The 20,236-nt window shown below is 50.6% G+C and overlaps 2 protein-coding genes across 5 annotated transcripts in view; both read left to right on the top strand.

The window, feature by feature from the left end:
- Positions 1-7,803, top strand: part of USP9X (ubiquitin specific peptidase 9 X-linked) — a 156,696-nt gene extending 148,893 nt beyond the window's left edge. For both annotated transcript variants that reach the window (XR_015062156.1, XM_085896847.1), the window contains 3 exons: positions 2,071-2,283; positions 6,460-6,549; positions 6,923-7,803. Coding sequence is in view for 1 of the 2 variants with exons in the window: in XM_085896847.1 (XP_085752973.1) it covers positions 2,071-2,283; positions 6,460-6,549; positions 6,923-7,063 (444 nt within the window). In the remaining variant the exon portion in view is untranslated. The remainder of the gene's footprint in view (positions 1-2,070; positions 2,284-6,459; positions 6,550-6,922) is intronic.
- Positions 7,804-18,809: 11,006 nt separating this feature from the next.
- Positions 18,810-20,236, top strand: part of UXS1 (UDP-glucuronate decarboxylase 1) — a 32,196-nt gene continuing 30,769 nt past the window's right edge. For 2 of the 3 annotated variants that reach the window (XM_085896845.1, XM_085896844.1), the window contains exons 1-2: positions 18,811-19,274; positions 20,152-20,179. In XM_085896845.1, the coding sequence (XP_085752971.1) occupies positions 19,196-19,274; positions 20,152-20,179 (107 nt within the window). In that variant the 5' untranslated portion in view covers positions 18,811-19,195. Of the gene's footprint in view, positions 19,275-20,151; positions 20,180-20,236 lie in introns of all 3 variants that reach the window. The other variant, XM_085896843.1, reaches the window with a different exon arrangement.

Below are 20,236 nucleotides of genomic sequence, written 5' to 3'. Positions count from 1 at the left end.
TTTAAGATCTTTTTTTTTAATTTTTTAATTTTTTTTTTTCTTCCACTTTCCTGTTCATCATAGCTACAAATCTGGGTACATTGCAATGCTGGAGATGCCAACGTTCTTGACTCTATTTCATTTTAGCACATGCCATAACCTCGAGAATCTCTTCTGCTAAACCGAATTACAAACTTTAATCTCCAGAATTTAAGTTAGCAGCAGTTCCAACTGCTAAAAAAAAAAGTGTTAATTTGTCCAATTACGACATATTTGATATATTGAGCTTCTCCGGGAGGTGTGTGTTTAATCTGACAGTTCAGTGATTGCTAATCGCATGCCAAGCAAACCGTTACTTATCAACCGATTTGTTGGAGTGCTTAAGCCACCTGGCGAATGCTCTTCAAAATCCCCACTTTTATTGAATACTGTATAACAATTGACTTGAACAATGTTCAGAAGCCACTCGCCTGTGATGGCCCCACGTTGTTCTGCGATCACTTTGGCATAGTTAAATTCCAAAAAAAAAAACTGCTGCCTTCCATTGTCCTCCCCTCACGCTGCCTTCCCTTGCCCTCCCCTCACGCTGCCTTCCCTTGCCCTCCCCTCACGCTGCCTTCCCTTGCCCTCCCCTCACGCTGCCTTCCCTTGCCCTCCCCTCACGCTGCCTTCCCTTGCCCTCCCCTCACGCTGCCTTCCCTTGCCCTCCCCTCACCCTGCCTTCCCTTGCCCTCCCCTCACGCTGCCTTCCCTTGCCCTCCCCTCACGCTGCCTTCCCTTGCCCTCCCCTCACGCTGCCTTCCCTTGCCCTCCCCTCACGCTGCCTTCCCTTGCCCTCCCCTCACGCTGCCTTCCATTCCCCATATACATATATACTCGTCATTACCTTTGTGGACTGAAGAGGGAATGTTACCTCACCCACCGAAGGTGGATGGAGGTTATGTTTTCACCCCTGTCTGTCTGTGAAAAGCATATCTCAAAAAGTATTGGAGGGATTCGGACGAAATTTGATGGACAGGTTGGCTGTGACCAGGACAAATTGGCTAGATTTTGGTGAAGATTCAGATCCTAACTTTTGAAGTGATTCTTCAACATTTGAGACATCGCGCCAAAAACAATATGTATTGCGCTATCTCAAAATGTTATGGACAGATTTGGGCAAAATTTGGTGGATCTGTTGGGTGTGTGAAATGGACGAATCGATTCAGTCTTGGTGAAGATCCGGATCCAGATCTGGATATGGATTTGAGTTTTTAAAAAAAGTTTTTTTTTTGTTTTTTTTTAACGATTCTTAACCATTGGGAGATGGGGCGAAAAACTATATAGAAAGGACTATATTTCAAAAAGTTGTGGATGCGTTGCGACAAAACTTGGTGAGCGAGTTCGATAGGAGACAAGAACAAGCCGATTAGATTTTGGTTCAAGGCCGGATCTGGATCCGGACCTATCAGTGGGATACAAAACGTAAACTGTTCAGCCTGGTGAAGGTATGCGCTGTACCGAGTTCCGTTCTAGTTTTCTTTGGATTCAAAATGTTTCCTATCCTTTTCATTGTGCAGATTGTTCCAAAATCTTCATTCCAAAAACAAGAAGAATCTCTGGCAATGTCAAAGTAATCATGTAAACTTCAAAGTCCATCACATGCTGTGTTGAAGGGGAGTTGTCACTGCTGTTTTGTAGCTGTTAATAATACTTCTCCACTCACTCTATCATAGTCTTAAGTCACACAAGTTCAGTTAATATCTTAAGTACATTAAAAACTGTACTTATTGACAGACAACCTTTGAGACAGATCCTTTTTTCGATGCATATTTGTCCTTTCATTGGCAGTTAAAACTGATTATTTACCTTGGAGGAGAGGAGAGGGGGGGGGGGTGGCAAGGGGAAGCAGAATAATTTTCAAATCAACGGGGACTTTATTCCATATCGAAGAGCCTATACTTTTTATCATTATTATTATTATTTTTAATTTTTAATTTTTTTCAGTCACATTTAACAATGAAACTTGCAAATATTAAGACTACTTGGTTTCTGCCTTCGATTCTTATTTGACATTTTCTTGAATATTGGCTTTCTCCCTACTTTGGATAGAGCAATGGTGACCTCAAACGGAAGTGGAGTTGGGCAGTGGAGTGGCTTGGAGATGAGTTAGAACGGCGTCCATATCCTGGAAATCCTCAATACAGCTACAACAACTGGTCTCCTCCAGTACAGAGCAATGAGACGTCCAATGGATACTTCTTAGAGAGATCTCACAGTGCACGCATGACCCTTGCCAAAGCCTGTGAGCTCTGTCCAGAGGAGGTGGGTGTGCAGATCTACATGTGCACATGTCTCCATGTGTTTGTGTCTGCATGTGTACATGTTTTAAAATTACCTGATTTGTGACCGTGTCTGTCCACTTGTGTGGGTGTCCATCTGTCTCTGCATGCGCACATGTTTTCAAGTAAAGGCCCGGTCACACCTTGACGTTTTAGCCAACGTATGCCGATTTTTGAATTTTTTTTCTAAAACGCTGGCACACGTTGAATACGTTATGGGTAAGTTTTGATAACATTGAGAGCACGCTGAAAAACACTGCCATACGTCGTTGTACGCTGGCTTTAAACGTTGTACTTTTCGGTTGTCCTCAAATTTTTTCATGCTTGAAATTTCACGACGTATGCCGGCGTATGACTCGCACGTTCCGCAACGCTGGCCACAAGTTGTATGCACGGTCTGCGATCGTTGACAGACGTCAACACATGCTACTTGTAAGTTAATCATAAGTTGAGACACGCCGAGGTAATGTTTAGCGTACCCGAAACTTATTTCTAACCTATGATTAACGTGTTGTTGGCACGTTACGCGATCGTTGCCACACATCGACAGACGTTACTTTTAAGTTACTCATAGGCTGAAAGACGTCGGTATAATGGATAGTCCTTGCGTCAGCGTCCACGGCCACGGCCAGGACATTTATTTGCAGCATTCTTCAAACTTTTCTTCGGCATGACGAGGATGTTCACACTTCGATGTCCAGCTTGGCTATGATTCCAATTGTCCATCGGCGGCGTTTATTTAAAATAGTCGAGTTTGAGCGTTTTAACACGTTCAGAAGAAACGCTTCAAATTTCAAAACCTCAGCGTCAAAAAACAAAGGCGAGTGACAGCAATTTAAATCGTTCATTGTAAACAATGAAAATGGCTGAGTGGTACCGTTTAAAAGTCGTTGAGTGTAAAAAAAATCCAATTTTTGAGCGCAAGCGTCTACTTTCAATAGTGGGGTTTGAGCGATTTAGCACGTTCAATCGAAACGATTAAAATTTCCAAGCGCCAGCGTCAAAAAACAAAGGCGAGTGACAGCAATTTAAATCGTTCATTGTAAACAATGAAAATAGCTGAGTGGTACCGTTTAAAAGTCGTTGAGTGTAAAAAAATCCAATTGTTGAGGCAAGCGTCTACTTTCAATAGTGGAGATGCAGCCATTTAAATCGTTGAGTGGCAGCCTATGAACCTACCCGTGGACACGCGGACGCAAGGATGATACATCATAACCCACACCCTCCCCCTCACACCCACCTACTACTGCCAACATGAACAAACTACTACTAATACTAATACTAATAGTAATACTGATACTGATACTGATACTGTTACTGCTGACATGGACATCGACTCAAAAAGGACTCGAAAACACTGTTGGGTTCCCGTTTTATGAGCAGCATTTTTATATACCAATTCCCAAAACCGCTGGGAACACGTCTTTATATGGCAGTTGTAACCTAGAAACACGTTCATTTTTTTTTTTTGTCGACCGGAAGACGTCATTGGAATACGTCTACATACGTCGATGTGTGTTGGGACTACGTAAAGAATTGGTTCAAAGCACGTCAAACATAAGTTAGAAATAAGTTTCGCGTAAAAAAGACATTACCGCGACGTGTTTTGACTTATGAGTAGCTTATAAGTAGCCTTTGTGGACGTGTGTAAGCGTCCACATATCGTGTGTAAAACTTATCCCCATCGCATGCGGAACGTGTGTCATACGCCGAGTACGTCCAAAAATTTTGAACATGTTTAAAATTTCTTGACGTACTCTACTTACTACGACGTATGATAGCGTACTTTAGCGTTCTACTCACGTATACCAAACTTACTCATACCGTATTTGACGTGCCCCAACGTTTTAGACACATTTTTCTTAGGTCGGCATACGCTGGCAAGATCGCCAAGGTGTGACCGCGATGTTGACACTTTCATTTCTACGGCAGTTATGATTCGAATCGTTGTGCGTCAGCCTTTTAATAGGCTACGTCACGACATCGTCGGCGATGCGTGCAACGCGCTATGCCGAAGTTAGACTATCGTTGGGCATCGGTTGTGTAGGCCGACAACAGGTTCAGCATTCGTTGGTACAAGTTATCTATAACACAACGAAACGTTGTGTCCATTACTAATATGTTATGCATACGACCAACTCGTTATGAATACGTCCGAATCTTAAAAAAAAAACATCAAAAGTTCAACGTCAGCCAGCGTTTTGCATACATTTTAATACGTTGCCATCGCTGGCTAAAACGTCAAGGTGTGACTGGGCCTTAACCTGATCTGTGTCATCAGCTGGGGTTGGTTGTGTCTCTGTTACTCAACACTGGCCAAGCTGCTGCTTCTCTCCTCTCTGCTCTGCACCTCCTCCCCTTTCCTCTCTCAAAGGTCGGAGGCTGTAAGTTTCAAACATGTCAGAACCATTTCCCTGGAGATGCTTTGGGCAGTCTGGCATCCTCCTCTGCTTGTCAGGCTCTCTGCCTGTGGCATAGAAGGCCACCTTAATTCCTGGATTTCTGACTTCCTCCACTCGCGCAGTCAGTGTTGCTATCAATGAAACCACCTCCTCTCCCAGTAGAGGTGGGAGATCCCCAAGGCAGTGTGTTGGGCTCAAGCTTGTTCCTCATCTACATAGACTACTACTCCAATGCTGTGGAAAACCCTTTCTCCCTTTTTGTAGAGGACTCCACTGTGTTTTACAGCATTCCATCCCACTTAGAGGTTGTCTTCATCTCCCTCGCTTTCTGCTGATCTGGAAATTATTTGATGCTGGTGTGATAAATGGAATATGTACAATCTTGGAAAGTATCGCAGAACAATAAAAAGATAGAACAAACACACCCAGCAGCTATTTCCATGATCAACTACTGGAAAAGGTTCAGTCTCTTGAATTTCTCGGCCTCACCATCAGCCATGACCTCAATTCAGCCACCTATTCAGCAGTGCTAGTCTCTAAACCTAGCTGCAAACTCGACGCCCTCTGTCGGTCCAAGTCTTTCTTTTATGCAGATCCAGGTTCTTCCCAATATATTTGTTCTTTGTTCCTTTCACATTTCTTTCTACTTTTTCACATTTCTCTCTCTTTATTCTAATTCTTGCTTCTTCTTTTCTTCTATCTCCTTTACTCTTTCCTTCTGTAAGGCTCACTTGGCTGTGCCTGGATGGTTTTGAGGGTCGTGGAGTCATAGCTGAAACCCAAATCCTATCCAGGTTCCTCTTGATGACTCCAATGCAGTATTTGTTGTTGTGTTTATTTGTTTGTTTTTTGAGGTTTATTATTATTTTTTAATCAGAACTATACTGTCTAATTCAAATGAGTACTACTTTCCCCTATTGGCTGGTGCCCCAACATCACATGTCTTTCTTGGATTCTGTAGAACTCTTCTCACCATGTTATTGCAATCTCTTAACTTTGGGCATGAAATTCTAACGCTTCCTCTCGACATTACTGGAATCTTCCACGATAAGGCTGAAACAGTCTGCTGCTCTTTTTTATTTGCTTCAGTAATTACTTTCAGGACAGACATAATCTGCCTGCCACAGCTCGTCATGTGGTGGACACTGACATGCTACCTATGAAAAGCATCCCTGTATAACCCCCCCTCCACCCAACCCCTCGTATAATATCAAGAAGGGCACTCAGTGGAGCGCATACTCCACCATGCATATCAGGCCCATTACATTTTTGAATTATCATGCTATATATCGTTTTTGGCCCTATCTCTCAATGGTGAAGAATCACTTTAAAAATTAAATAATTCTCAGATCCAGATTTGGATTCAGATCTTCACCAAAATCTAATCAGTTTGTCCTTGTCACACACCCAACCTGTCCACAAAATTTAATCCGGATCTGTCCACAACTTTTTGAGATATCCTGCACACAAAAAAACAAACAGACAGAAAGGGGTGAAAACACAACCACCTTCACCTTCGGTGGCAGAGGTAAAAACTCTGTTCGCCCTTCTCCATTGGTCATCGTTCCACCACATATCGCATGATCTCTTCGTCTGTGCTTTTTGATCACTCATAACATGAAGGTTTGTGATCAGATTTGCTGGAATATGACTGTTTTTGACACAAAATGGAAGCACCCTCGTCTTTGCAATGTCCAAGGAGTCTTTAATTGCGTGTTCTAAGCAACACTTACCCGTCTCCCTTGTTTCCATGGCAGGAGGTAGAGGAGCAAGAGATCCAGGAAGATCATGACTCTTCACCTCCAGAAGACGCTCCTCTGTACCCTGCTGGGAGTACACAGTTCCAGGTGCTTCAAAATGTCAGGACTTGCATTGTGCGAGTGCAAGTCTCATGCTCTGTCACTGTCATACTGTACCTATTCTTTGGACTGGTGTCATAGTGCTGCACTTTACCTTTTAGAAGGGAGACTTTACCTTTTTTCAACTTGTGGGGCAGGTTTGCAGACTTTTACCAACAGGTGGATTTCTGTCTTCTCTTGCAAATAGATCTCCTTTTCATAAGTAGTTCCCACCCCGCCCCCCCCTCCCCACCCGTGCTGACACCACGATTATATTAACCCATTATTTTAGTTGTTTACATGGATGGTTAATTTTTAAAATTAAAATTTTTTTAACATTCTTGCTTGCATAAACGGTGGTCTTTTTCTGCTTTTCTTACAGAACAATCAAATTCATGGTCAGCCGTACACAGGACCCGCTGCGGGACACATCAACCCTGCGCGCACGACAGTCCAGCCTCGACAGCCAACTGAAAACTGGGAGCAAACCGAGGAAAGCTCGGCTCCAAGGCAAAAGGACTGAGAGCAGAAGTGGCCATCTGGCTTCGATATGGCATCTCAGAAGTTTGGGTCTGGCACTGGAACAAAGCTGGTGAAGAAATGGAGAGGATTTCAGACTCGTCTTTCTCTCGATCTCTTCTTCTTGCCTCCACATCTTTCCCTCCATCTAGTTACCCATTTCTGCTTCTCTTTCTCTTTATAATACATTATACTTGTTTCCAATCACTAACTGCTTGTGAGCTGCCCAAAAGCCCCTTCAATTCCACTGCACTCACTGTTGTGTTCGCAAAGCATCCATCTTTCTTTATCTTTTATTTTTGTGTGGCTTGTTGAAATACATATTTTTCTTTACTACCTTCCTGTGTCTTATCCATAAATTTCCTGCTGTCTTTTAGACACGTTTTTTCCCTGCACATTTATGCAGCACGTGCTCCCCAAGAGAGCCCTAAATGACGGATGTGTAATATTTCCCATGGTTGTATATAATGTATTGTAGAAATTCTTTTCCTCTTAGTCAGTATATCAATGGACTGATCTTTCTTCTTGGTTGGTTGGTTGGATGTTCGTCGTCGTCGTCGTTTTTGCTGTGCCGTTTTGAGGTGGAAGGGGAAGATTTATTTTATTTTATTTTATTATTTTTTTTTTTTGAGCCAAGAAATGTCCAAGACAGCGCTGGGTATCTTCGACACACCAAGTCTCACTACATTCACCAACAACATCTGTTGCCATGTGAGCGTCCCATTAAAGTTGTGCACCACTTTTTTCCCCTGTTTGTCAGCTTTTCATCCCATATTCATTACCTATTCAAAACACATTGGGACATATATTTTCAGTATCTTCTTTTCCTTGCAGTGACATACAGCTGTCTCTGCAGGTATGTCTCCCTTATGTTTAATCGTCTCTACGCCCCACCTTTCTCCACCTGCCCATCTGCCTGTGCAGGTCGCGCAATACTTTCTGCACATCTGCTTCGACACCCTCCCTCTCCCCCTTTCAATCTACATCCCTGCACCCACATGTCTCTGCATTTTCCCACATGTCTCTTCATGCCCCTTTTGATGAAATTAGCACTGCTACCTACCCCACCTGCCCATTTCTTATCTGCCTGTGCGTGCCCATCCATTTCTTGATCTGACTTTGACCAACCCCCTCCTCCCTTACCTCGCCCCACTCTTACAGCATTTACCTGCCATCTTATGCCCCCCCCACCCCCAATTTTTTCCCCGCTGCCGTGTCCTCTGTTTTTGCGTCTGACTGCACGCATACCCCATTTTCTCGTACGCCTGCGCACGTCCCCAGTTTTCTCGTACACCTCTGCGATGACCCAGTTTTCTAATTAGACTCCGTGCGTACCCAGTATTCTCGTTCGCCTCTGCGGTTACCTAGTTTTCGTGTTCATCTCCGTACATACCCAGTTTTCTTGTATGCCTCTGCGCTGATCCAGTTTTCTTATTCAACTCCGTGCGTACCCAGTTTTCTCGTTCGCCTCTGTGGTTACCCAGTTTTTCTCATTCATCTCCACGCTTCCCCAGTTTTCTCGTCCGCCTGCGCGCGTGCCTAGTTTTCTCATCCGCCTCTGCACACACCCAGTTTTCTCATTCCTCTCCACACTTCTCTGGTTTTCTCGTCCCCCTGCGCGGCCGCCCGGTTTTCTCGTCCCCCTGCGCGGCTGCCCGGTTTTCTCGTCGTTCTGCGCGCCCGCCCGGTTTTCTCGTCCTGCGCGCCCGCCCGGTTTTCTCGTCGTCCTGCGCGCCCACCCGGTTTTCACGTCGTCCTGCGCGCCCCCCCCCGGTTTTCTCGTCGTCCTGCGCGCCCGCCCGGTTTTCTCGTCGTCCTGCGCGCCCGCCCGGTTTTCTCGTCGTCCTGCGCGCCCGCCCGGATTTCTCGTCGTCCTGCGCGCCCGCCCGGTTTTCTCGTCGTCCTGCGCGCCCGCCCGGTTTTCTCGTCGTCCTGCGCGCCCGCCCGGTTTTCTCGTCGTCCTGCGCGCCCGCCCGGTTTTCTCGTCGTCCTGCGCGCCCGCCCGGTTTTCTCGTCGTCCTGCGCGCCCGCCCGGTTTTCTCGTCGTCCTGCGCGCCCGCCCGGTTTTCTCGTTGTCCTGCGCGCCCGCTCGGTTTTCTCGTCCTGCCCGCCCGCCCGGTTTTCTCGTCCTGCGCGCCCGCCCGGTTTTCTCGTCGTCCTGCGCGCCCGCCCGGTTTTCTCGTCGTCCTGCGCGCCCGCCCGGTTTTCTCGTCGTCCTGCGCGCCCGCCCGGTTTTCTCGTCGTCCTGCGCGCCCGCCCGGTTTTCTCGTCGTCCTGCGCGCCCGCCCGGTTTTCTCGTCGTCCTGCGCGCCCGCCCGGTTTTCTCGTCGTCCTGCGCGCCCGCCCGGTTTTCTCGTCGTCCTGCGCGCCCGCCCGGTTTTCTCGTCGTCCTGCGCGCCCGCCCGGTTTTCTCGTCGTCCTGCGCGCCCGCCCGGTTTTCTCGTCGTCCTGCGCGCCCGCCCGGTTTTCTCGTCGTCCTGCGCGCCCGCCCGGTTTTCTCCTCGTCCTGCGCGCCCGCCCGGTTTTCTCCTCGTCCTGCGCGCCCGACTGTTTTTTCTCGTCCGCCTGTGCTCCCGCATGGTTCTTCGCGCCCACCCGGTTTTTCTCGTCCACCTGCGTGCCCGCCAGGTTTCTCTCGTCCGCCTGCGCGCCCGCCAGGTTTCTCTCGTCGTCCTGCGCGCCCGCCCGCCCGGTTTTCTCGTCGTCCTGCGCGCCCGCCCGGTTTTCTCGTCGTCCTGCGCGCCCGCCCGGTTTTCTCGTCGTCCTGCGCGCCCGCCCGGTTTTCTCGTCGTCCTGCGCGCCCGCCCGGTTTTCTCGTCGTCCTGCGCGCCCGCCCGGTTTTCTCGTCGTCCTGCGCGCCCGCCCGGTTTTCTCGTCGTCCTGCGCGCCCGCCCGGTTTTCTCGTCGTCCTGCGCGCCCGCCCCGTTTTCTCGTCGTCCTGCGCGCCCGCCCCGTTTTCTCGTCGTCCTGCGCGCCCACCCGGTTTTCTCCTTGTCCTGCGCACCCGACTTTTTTCTCGTCCGCCTGTGCTCCCGCATGGTTCTTCGCGCCCACCCGGTTTTTCTCGTCCGCCTGCGCGCCCGCCCGGTTTCTCTCGTCCACCTGCGCGCCCACCAGTTTTCTCTCGTCCACCTGCGCGCCCACCAGGTTTCTCTCGTCCGCCTGCGCGCCCGCCAGGTTTCTCTCGTCCGCCTGCGCGCCCGCCCGTTTTTTGTCGTCCGCCTGCGCGCCCACCCGGTTTCTCTCGTCCGCCTGCGCGCCCACCCGGTTTCTCTCGTCCGCCTGCGCGCCCGCCCCGTTTTGCTCGTCCACCTGCGCACCCGCCTGGTTTCTCTCGTCCGCCTGCGCGCCCGCCAGGTTTTTGTCGTCCGCCTGCGCGCCCGCCCGGTTTTTGTCGTCCGCCTGCGCGCCCGCCCGGTTTTTGTCGTCCACCTGCGCGCCCGCCCCGTTTTGCTTGTCCACCTGCGCGCCCGCCCCGTTTTGCTCGTCCACCTGCGCACTCGCCTGGTTGTTCGTCCGCCTGCGCGCCCGCCCTGTTTTTCTCGTCCGCCTGTGTGCCCCACTGGTTTTTCACGTCCGCCTGCATGTCCACCCGGTTTTTCTCGTCCGCCTGCGCACCCGCCCGGTTTCTCTCATCCGCCTGCGCGCCCACCCAGTTTCTCTCCACCTATGCGCCCTCCCGGTTTTTCTCGTGCGCCTACGTGCCCTCCCGGTTTTTCTCGTGCGCCTACGTGCCCTCCCGGTTTCTCTCATCCGCCTACGCGCCCGCCCGGTTTCTCTTGTGCGCCTGCGCACCCGCCCGGTTTTTCTCGTCGGCCTGCGCTCCCGCCCGGTTTTCTCGTCTGCCTCCGCGCCCACCCGGTTTTCTCGTCGGCCTCCACGCCCGCCCGGTTTTCTCGTTGGCCTCCGTGCATGCCAGGTTTTTGCATCTGCCCTGCTAAACACTATTTTTGCATACCCCACATCCACACCTTGATTTTTCACCTTCCTTTCTACATCCTCCACCTTATGCATGTGCCCCCTTTACCTCTTTTGTATCTTGTTATGTGTACTCCCATCTTTTTTCCTTCAACCTCCTCACACCCCCAGCCTCAATTTTGCATTTGCTTCTGTGCATCCCACATGTTGAAATTGGCATCTGCGTGCCCTCTACCCCTTTGGCGTTTATTCACACACCCCGCCTTCCCACGATTTCCTCTGCCTCCTCATTCCCCTCCCCTGCTCCACTCAACTCATTTTGCATGTTCCCACTTCCCGATTTTACTTCTGCTTCCTCACCAATCCTCTATTTTACGTTTGCCCTTCTTACATTTTGACTTCTGTCTCCACACTCTCCCTGCTCCCCACCGGGCATCTTAATTTAGCCGACATCATTCACTGAATGCTTTCCTTTAATCAGATGAAATGGTTGGGTTACCGTGACCTTTTGTGGTTTCTGCAGGAAAACTTTCAACACGCCTCAAGTATAAATAGAATGAATACACACCTTTTGTAATCATCTTTCTTCATGCTGATGGGTCTTGCTGTTTTTTTTTTTCTGGTCACCGTTGGATGGGGCTCTGGTGAAAATTAATTTGACGCTTGATTTTTTGTCACTTGTTGGGGCCGAAGGAATGTGGGAGGTGTGCACAACGAGTTGAAGATCCATGAGGCCCTGAGTTGGGCGTCGGAGCATGTAAAATAAGAACATTTGAAAGATAAATTGGTCTAAGACCAATTGATGGTTTATTGCTTCCCCATTCGTCAATTTTTTTGTTTGTTCGTTTTGCTTCGTCTTTTTCTTGAATGACAATGAAGAGGGAACTTGGCAATATTGTTTATATGGGTTTTTTTTCTTTTTTTTCACTGGTCTTTTAACCAGGTGCTAAGAGTGGCTGTGATTTGAGTGCCACTGCAGCAATGTTGTTTTTTTTCCCCCTCTTTTTTTTTTCATGTCCTCTGCCTACTCTCATTGGGCCTTGTTTTGGCCTTGTTTATCAATTGCCTGTGCAAAGCAAGCCTGCAAGATGCTGTTGGGAGTTGATGTAAGCACTTTTTTCTTCTTGTCTGTCTGTTTGTCTTCTTGTCTCTGTATTTTTCCTCCTTTCTGCCTTCTTCCTCTTTCTTGCTCTCAGCTTTCATTGGCAGAACTTCACCGTCGAGGTTCGAGTATGTAATGTACTGCACAGCGTGTTGGGACTTGAATTTATTCCTTTATTTTTTTTTCTTTGTCTAAAACCAAATATAACACTTTTGACCTGACCCCACCCATCACCTGTTTTGCATTAATTGTCTTTTGAAATTATTTTGCTGCGTTCTGAAATAGACATTTCAAAAAGAGGCCTGTGTGGCGGTTTTTCCCCCTTCCCATGGTGCCAGCATTTGCAAGTTGTCCCCAAACTTTGCCTTCTCACCTTTTCGTTTGGACATATGGCCTGGTGCAGGATGATGGATGCTAACCAGCCTTTTAATCACACCCCTTACCTTTTCTTTTGTCCATTACACTTTCAACAGTTTTGGTCGACATCCTGTTTGTTTGTTTTTTCTGGTGGCTGCTGAGACCGACAAGATATGCATTTGATGCCAATGGCATTTTATGATCAAAATTGATCAGTTTGAGACGAAGAGCTCTAACTGACGGTGGATAACAAGGAATGTGTTTATGGATGAATGTGTCAACTGAAGGGGTTTATACAAGGCTCGACAACTCAACTTCTTGCCGGTGGATATTTTGTCTGACAGCCTTCACTACTTCAAAGGAAGAAAAGAAGGGTGTAAATCCACACTACCAGTCCATATGAAAAATAGAAGTAGGTATGCATTGACAAAGATAAGGTGAGTTATCACGAACGAATTCCTGCTCTCACAGATAGTGTGTTTTGCTCAGAGGCGCACAGCACCTCTGATGCAATTCCACAAAGCACAGCCATTTGCTGCACAAGAATGAATGTTTTCGTGAGAAGAATCACCGTTTTAAAACTGATTTCTGTTCCTTATGCATTGAAAGTTTTGACATTACTTTTACTTTTCACAACTTTGACTGTTTTTATCAGTTATTTGGTGGGGGAGAGGGATGGCAAAAGAACATTCCATAAAACCACCACCAAAGTGGTCATGTACATCTTCATACCACTCCTATTCGTTGCCTTTGTATGCTTCACAACAGCAGCAGAGCATGGTCATGATGAAACTTGTGGGAGAATAAAAAAAAAAAACGATTTCAAAACGAGAGAGGGTCGGGTGGCTTAAATTATATATTTGTCTTTATAAAGCTCACCCACAGAGAAAGAAAGGGTCACTCTCCCCCACCCGCCGCACCCAATGCCCGACATCAATGAAGCCAGCCTGTCGGGGAGGTATTACCAGGTGGATAAAGCCAGCCTGTAGGGGAGATATCACCAGGTGGATAACACTAGCGCAAGCCTGAAGGGTAGATATAACGGGGAAGAAACCACCCCTTCGGCGAGATATCAACACATGGATAATGCTGGCCCATAAGGGAGATTAGACCACAAGGATAAAGCTAGCCGGTAGGGCAGATATAACTACAAGGATAAAGCCAACAAACACAGTCAACCACAGATGTCTGCTTATCAAGATCTTGGATTTGACGAAGGACAATCACCTTGCAGAGCTGATTGAAAGTATGCCGGAGAACAGGATGTTCTTTGTGGAGTTGGGTGGCAAACGAAGGAGATTGCGTCGGCTGGAGAATAGTCTCCCTCAAGGGAGCGTGCTTGCTCCATTACTATTCAACATCTCCACTAATGACCAACCAAGAAGTGATGGAACTCTGCACTTTGCATATGCTGATGACCTGGGTGTTGCTGCTCAAGATTCTGATTTTTCATTAGTCGAGGAAAGGCTGACATGCTCTCAATCAACTAACACCATATTATGAGGAGAACCTCTGTGCAAATCTATCGAAGACAGGTGTGTGCTTTCCACTTGAGCAACCGAGAAGCCAAGATACAACTTCAGCTGAACTGGTCTGGAACAACAATGGAGCACTGTGAGCATCCAGTTTACCTTGGTGTAACCCTTGACCAATGTCTTACTTTCAAGACCCATATTGAGAAGGCAAAGTCGAAAGTGAGTTCATGTAACAATGTTGCTAGTAAGCTCACCAATACAAGATGGGGTGCTGGCCCACAGACACTACGTTCCACTGCCTTAGCCCTCTGCTATTCTATTGCTGAGTATGCATGCCCAGTATGGGAAAGATCCACCCATGCCAAGAATCTGGACTCAGCCCTCAATGCTTCCTGCAGATTTATCACAGGTTGTCTCAAGCCAACAAATACTAACAGCCTCTACCTCCTGGCAGGCACAGCCCAACCAAGCATCAGAAGAGCAGGAGCCAGCATGAAGGAGCGCCACTGGCAGATGACAGATGAACGACATCCAATGTTTGGCCAGACACCATCTCAGAGCCACCTAAGGTCGAGGAAAAGTTTTCTTAACTGTGACTCCGCTTGGAGCGGGCATTAGAACAAGTGAAGCACGAGTCTCCAAATGGAGTGATCGAATATCCCCTCTACCTCCCTCAACTACCATGGGATTTAGGAGAAGTGAGCAACTCCCTCCTGGTGTCACGCAAGTTGGGCCAAATGGAAATGCATCGGTCGATTGACAATTGGTGTTGGCAGAGCCAAGGTATCTCTAACCAAGTGGGTCAATAACTCCAACGATGTCACCTGCAAATGTGGTACTGAACCACAAACAATGGGACACCTACTGAAATGCCCTCAACTGGAAAACCAATGCACAGCTGCCGATCTCGTTGCCGATAATGAAGATGCTGAGAAGTGTGTTCAGTTCTTGCTGAACAATATCGAATATTGTGATGTGGACTTGATAGATAGATAGATTGGGGAGATATTACCAAGTGGATGAAGCCAGCCCACAGGGGGATGTCACCACGTGGAGAAAGCTCGCCTGCAGGGGAGATATCACCATGTGGATAAAGTCAGCCCACAGGGGGATGTCACCACGTGGATAAAGCGAGCCCGCAGGGGAGATATCACCACGTGGATAAAGTCAGCCCACAGGGGCGATGTCACCACGTGGATAAAGCGAGCCCACAGGGGCGATGTCACCACGTGGATAAAGCGAGCCCACAGGGGCGATGTCACCACGTGGATAAAGCGAGCCCACAGGGGGGATGTCACCACGTGGATAAAGCGAGCCCACAGGGGGGATGTCACCACGTGGATAAAGCGAGCCCACAGGGGGGATGTCACCACGTGGATAAAGCGAGCCCACAGGGGGGATGTCACCACGTGGATAAAGCGAGCCCACAGGGGGGATGTCACCACGTGGATAAAGCGAGCCCGCAGGGGAGATGTCACCATGTGGATAAAGTCAGCCCACAGGGGGATGTCACCACGTGGATAAAGCGAGCCCGCAGGGGAGATATCACCACGTGGATAAAGGCAGCCCACAGGGGGGATGTCACCACGTGGATAAAGGCAGCCCACAGGGGAGATGTCACCACGTGGATAAAGTCAGCCCACAGGGGGATGTCACCACGTGGATAAAGGCAGCCCACAGGGGAGATGTCACCACGTGGATAAAGTCAGCCCACAGGGGGATGTCACCACGTGGATAAAGCAAGCCCGCAGGGGAGATGTCACCATGTGGATAAAGTCAGCCCACAGGGGGATGTCACCACGTGGATAAAGCGAGCCCGCAGGGGAGATATCACCACGTGGATAAAGGCAGCCCACAGGGGAGATGTCACCACGTGGATAAAGTCAGCCCACAGGGGGATGTCACCACGTGGATAAAGGCAGCCCACAGGGGAGATGTCACCACGTGGATAAAGTCAGCCCACAGGGGGATGTCACCACGTGGATAAAGCGAGCCCGCAGGGGAGATATCACCACGTGGATAAAGGCAGCCCACAGGGGAGATGTCACCACGTGGATAAAGTCAGCCCACAGGGGGATGTCACCACGTGGATAAAGCGAGCCCGCAGGGGAGATGTCACCACGTGGATAAAGTCAGCCCACAGGGGGATGTCACCACGTGGATAAAGCGAGCCCACAGGGGGGATGTCACCACGTGGATAAAGCGAGCCCGCAGGGGAGATATCACCACGTGGATAAAGCGAGCCCGCAGGGGAGATGTCACCACGTGGATAAAGTCAGCCCACAGGGGGGATGTCACCACGTGGATAAAGCGAGCCCGCAGGGGGGATGTCACCACGTGGATAAAGCGAGCCCGCAGGGGAGATGTCACCACGTGGATAAAGTGAGCCCGCAGGGGGGATGTCACCACGTGGATAAAGTGAGCCCGCAGGGGGGATATCACCACGTGGATAAAGCGAGCCCGCAGGGGGGATGTCACCACGTGGATAAAGCAAGCCCGCAGGGGGGATGTCACCACGTGGATAAAGCGAGCCCGCAGGGGGGGATGTCACCACGTGGATAAAGCGAGCCCGCAGGGGGGGATGTCACCACGTGGATAAAGCGAGCCTGCAGGGGGGATGTCACCACGTGGATAAAGGCAGGGGGGATGTCACCACGTGGATAAAGCGAGCCCGCAGGGGGGATGTCACCACGTGGATAAAGGCAGGGGAGATGTCACCACGTGGATAAAGCTAGCCGGAAGGGGGGATATCACCACGTGGATAAAGCGAGCCCGCAGGGGGGATATCACCACGTGGATAAAGCGAGCCCGCAGGGGGGATATCACCACGTGGATAAAGCGAGCCCGCAGGGGGGATGTCACCACGTGGATAAAGCGAGCCCGCAGGGGGGATGTCACCACGTGGATAAAGCGAGCCCGCAGGGGGGATGTCACCACGTGGATAAAGCGAGCCCGCAGGGGGGATGTCACCACGTGGATAAAGCGAGCCCGCAGGGGGGATGTCACCACGTGGATAAAGCGAGCCCGCAGGGGGGATGTCACCACGTGGATAAAGCGAGCCCGCAGGGGGGATATCACCACGTGGATAAATCTAGCCCGCAGGGGGGATATCACCACGTGGATAAAGCTAGCCGGAAGGGGGGATGTCACCACGTGGATAAAGCGAGCCCGCAGGGGGGATGTCACCACGTGGATAAAGCGAGCCCGCAGGGGGGATGTCACCACGTGGATAAAGTCAGCCCGCAGGGGGGATGTCACCACGTGGATAAAGTCAGCCCGTAGGGGGGATGTCACCACGTGGATAAAGTCAGCCCGCAGGGGGGATGTCACCACGTGGATAAAGTCAGCCCGTAGGGGGGATATCACCACGTGGATAAAGCGAGCCCGCAGGGGGGATGTCACCACGTGGATAAAGCTCGCCGGAAGAGGGGATGTCACCTCCAGCCAATTCAGGAACATTGACCCTTGACCCGTGTCTGTGTCCCCCATTCCTTCAACTTCGCTCGTGCTTCAATTTCCTCGCATTTCTTTATTTCCCCTTTTTGTTCACCTGGAACAGAGTTTCCAGGTGTTTCTGGAATGGCCCGTCGTCCGTCCGTCAATAAATTGCAACTTCTGTAAAACTGCAGATCCGATTTCAATGAAAGTTCACCACAACGTTCATCACTATGTGTCCACCAAAGGTTGTTCAAGGCATAAAAAGAATTGGGGTCGAAGGTGGTCTCCAGTGGGGTTTCCCCCCAAAACAGGTGTTTCCTTTCTTCTCCGTATTGACCCCAGGGGTAAGAGGTATTTCCCCCAGGGGTGAGGAGTATTGCCCCCAGGTGTGAGAGGTACTGCCCCCAGGGGTGAGAGGTGTTGCCCCGAGGTGTGAGGGGTATTTCCCCCAGGGGTGAGGGGTATTGCCTCGAGGGGTGAGGAGTATTGCCTCGAGGCGTGAGGAGTATTGCCCCCAGGGGTGAGGAGTATTGCCTCGAGGGGTGAGGAGTATTTCCTCGAGGCGTGAGGAGTATTGCCCCCAGGGGTGAGGAGTATTGCCTCGAGGGGTGAGGAGTATTTCCTCGAGGGGTGAGGAGTATTGCCCCGAGGGGTGAGGAGTATTGCCCCGAGGGGTGAGTAGTATTGCCCCCAGGGGTGAGGAGTATTGCCTCGAGGGGTGAGGAGTATTTCCCCGAGGGGTGAGGAGTATTGCCCCCAGGGGTGAGGAGTATTGCCCCGAGGGGTGAGGAGTATTGCCCCCAGGGGTGAGGAGTATTGCCCCGAGGGGTGAGGAGTATTGCCCCCAGGGGTGAGGAGTATTGCCCCGAGGGGTGAGGAGTATTGCCCCGAGGGGTGAGGAGTATTGCCCCGAGGGGTGAGGAGTATTGCCCCGAGGGGTGAGGAGTATTGCCCCGAGGGGTGAGGAGTATTGTCCCCAGGGGTGAGGAGTATTGCCCCGAGGGGTGAGGAGTATTGCCCCCAGGGGTGAGGAGTATTGCCCCCAGGGGTGAGGAGTATTGCCCCGAGGGGTGAGGAGTATTGCCCCCAGGGGTGAGGAGTATTGCCCCGAGGGGTGAGGAGTATTGCCCCCAATGTTTCTCTTTCTCGACTTCGTTTCCAATGGCGCGAGCTCGGAACTCTTCCCGTCAGGCGAACCCTCTTTCGCCGGTATAAGTCACGTGGTTTGAATGTGGTTGCCAGGTGAAGGTGGAAACATGTTCATGTGGACCCGACAAAAATAAATCGATGTTGCTTGAGCCATTACCTCACGCATTTCGCGCTTCGTCACTCAGAACAGTTTCGTTGCGATGTTTCATCACCATTAGCCGTTCATTCCCTCCCGAACACTTGAAACTGTTTGAAGATTTGCTTTTCACCATCAGGCGCTAACTCATGAAGAAGAAGAAGTAACATCAACATTGTTCATTCCATTGGGTGAATTACGTGATGACGGAAGACGAACCTTGGAAAGGATTCAGTGACGGCCTTATTCGTATTTATCTTGTGGTGTTGTGGCCGCTCACAGAAACCAAATGTATCATAACCGGTTTTCTACAACGTGTTGAAGCCACAAAAAGGCCTGTGATGTGGGAAACCGCTTTTGCGAAGAGGACAGAGGGAAAGGTCCGCGCTCATTTTCCCTGGCGCGGCGAGTCGAGGCCGGTGTAGGCCGCAGGCTGCGTGTGACGTCCTGTGTGGTGAATGGTGACATCAGGTACGTGTCGCTAGCGTCCTGTTATTCGTTGTGACGGCTAAACGAAGGACGCTGCTGCGAAGAACCATTGAAGAGGCTGAAATACGGAGCATGACCCTGGGCTCGTTGGTAACCAACCCGCGCATAATGAAGGCCCTGATCGTGTTGGCGCTTCTTGCCTACATTGTATGTAAGTGCTGAACACACGTCGTCCCGGCTCACTGCTCTCACGCCAACCCCATTTCCATCCCCATGCCAACCTCATTTGCACATCAAATGCTCCATTCGCCCCCCCTCCTTTATCTCCACCCACCACTCTCCCCCCCATCCCTCCACCCACCACTCTCCCCCTTCCCTCCATCCACCACTCTCCCCCTTCCCTCCACCCACCACTCTCCCCCTTCCCTCCACCCACCACTCTCCCCCTTCCCTCCACCCACCACTCTCCCCCCTTCCCTCCACCCACCACTCTCCCCCTTCCCTCCACCCACCACTCTCCCCCTTCCCTCCACCCACCACTCTCCCCCTTCCCTCCACCCACCACTCTCCCCCTTCCTTCCAACCACCACTCTCCCCCTCTTCCCTCCACCCACCACTCTCCCCCCTTCCCTCCACCCACCACTCTCCCCCCTTCCCTCCACCCACCACTCTCCCCCTTCCCTCCACCCACCACTCTCCTCCCCTTCCCTCCACCCACCACTCTCCCCCCTTCCCTCCACCCACCACTCTCCCCCTTCCCTCCACCCACCACTCTCCCCCTTCCCTCCACCCACCACTCTCCCCCCTTCCCTCCACCCACCACTCTCCCCCCTTCCCTCCACCCACCACTCTCCCCCTTCCCTCCACCCACCACTCTCCCCCTTCCCTCCACCCACCACTCTCCCCCCCTTCCCTCCACCCACCACACCTCCACCCACCACTCTCCCTTCCTCCTGACCTCCACCCACCACTATCCCTCCACCCCTCCCCCTTTTACTCCACCCCTCCCCCTTTTACTCCATCTCTGTCGCTCTCCCCTGTCCCACACACGTTTAGTTTTGATGTTCTTGTACGTTTGTGTTTTTCAGCTGTTTGGGGGAACCTGAAATCGATCAGGTAAGTTGGGGAATGACCTGTGTGGGAAACGTATTTACATTTTGTATTAATCGATGA

Source organism: Eptatretus burgeri, chromosome 10 (genome assembly GCF_056783735.1).
Source record: "Eptatretus burgeri isolate ZD-2024b chromosome 10, Ebu_testis_v1, whole genome shotgun sequence".
Taxonomy (NCBI): Eukaryota; Metazoa; Chordata; class Myxini; order Myxiniformes; family Myxinidae; genus Eptatretus; species Eptatretus burgeri.
This window is presented reverse-complemented; position numbering and strand designations above follow the sequence as displayed.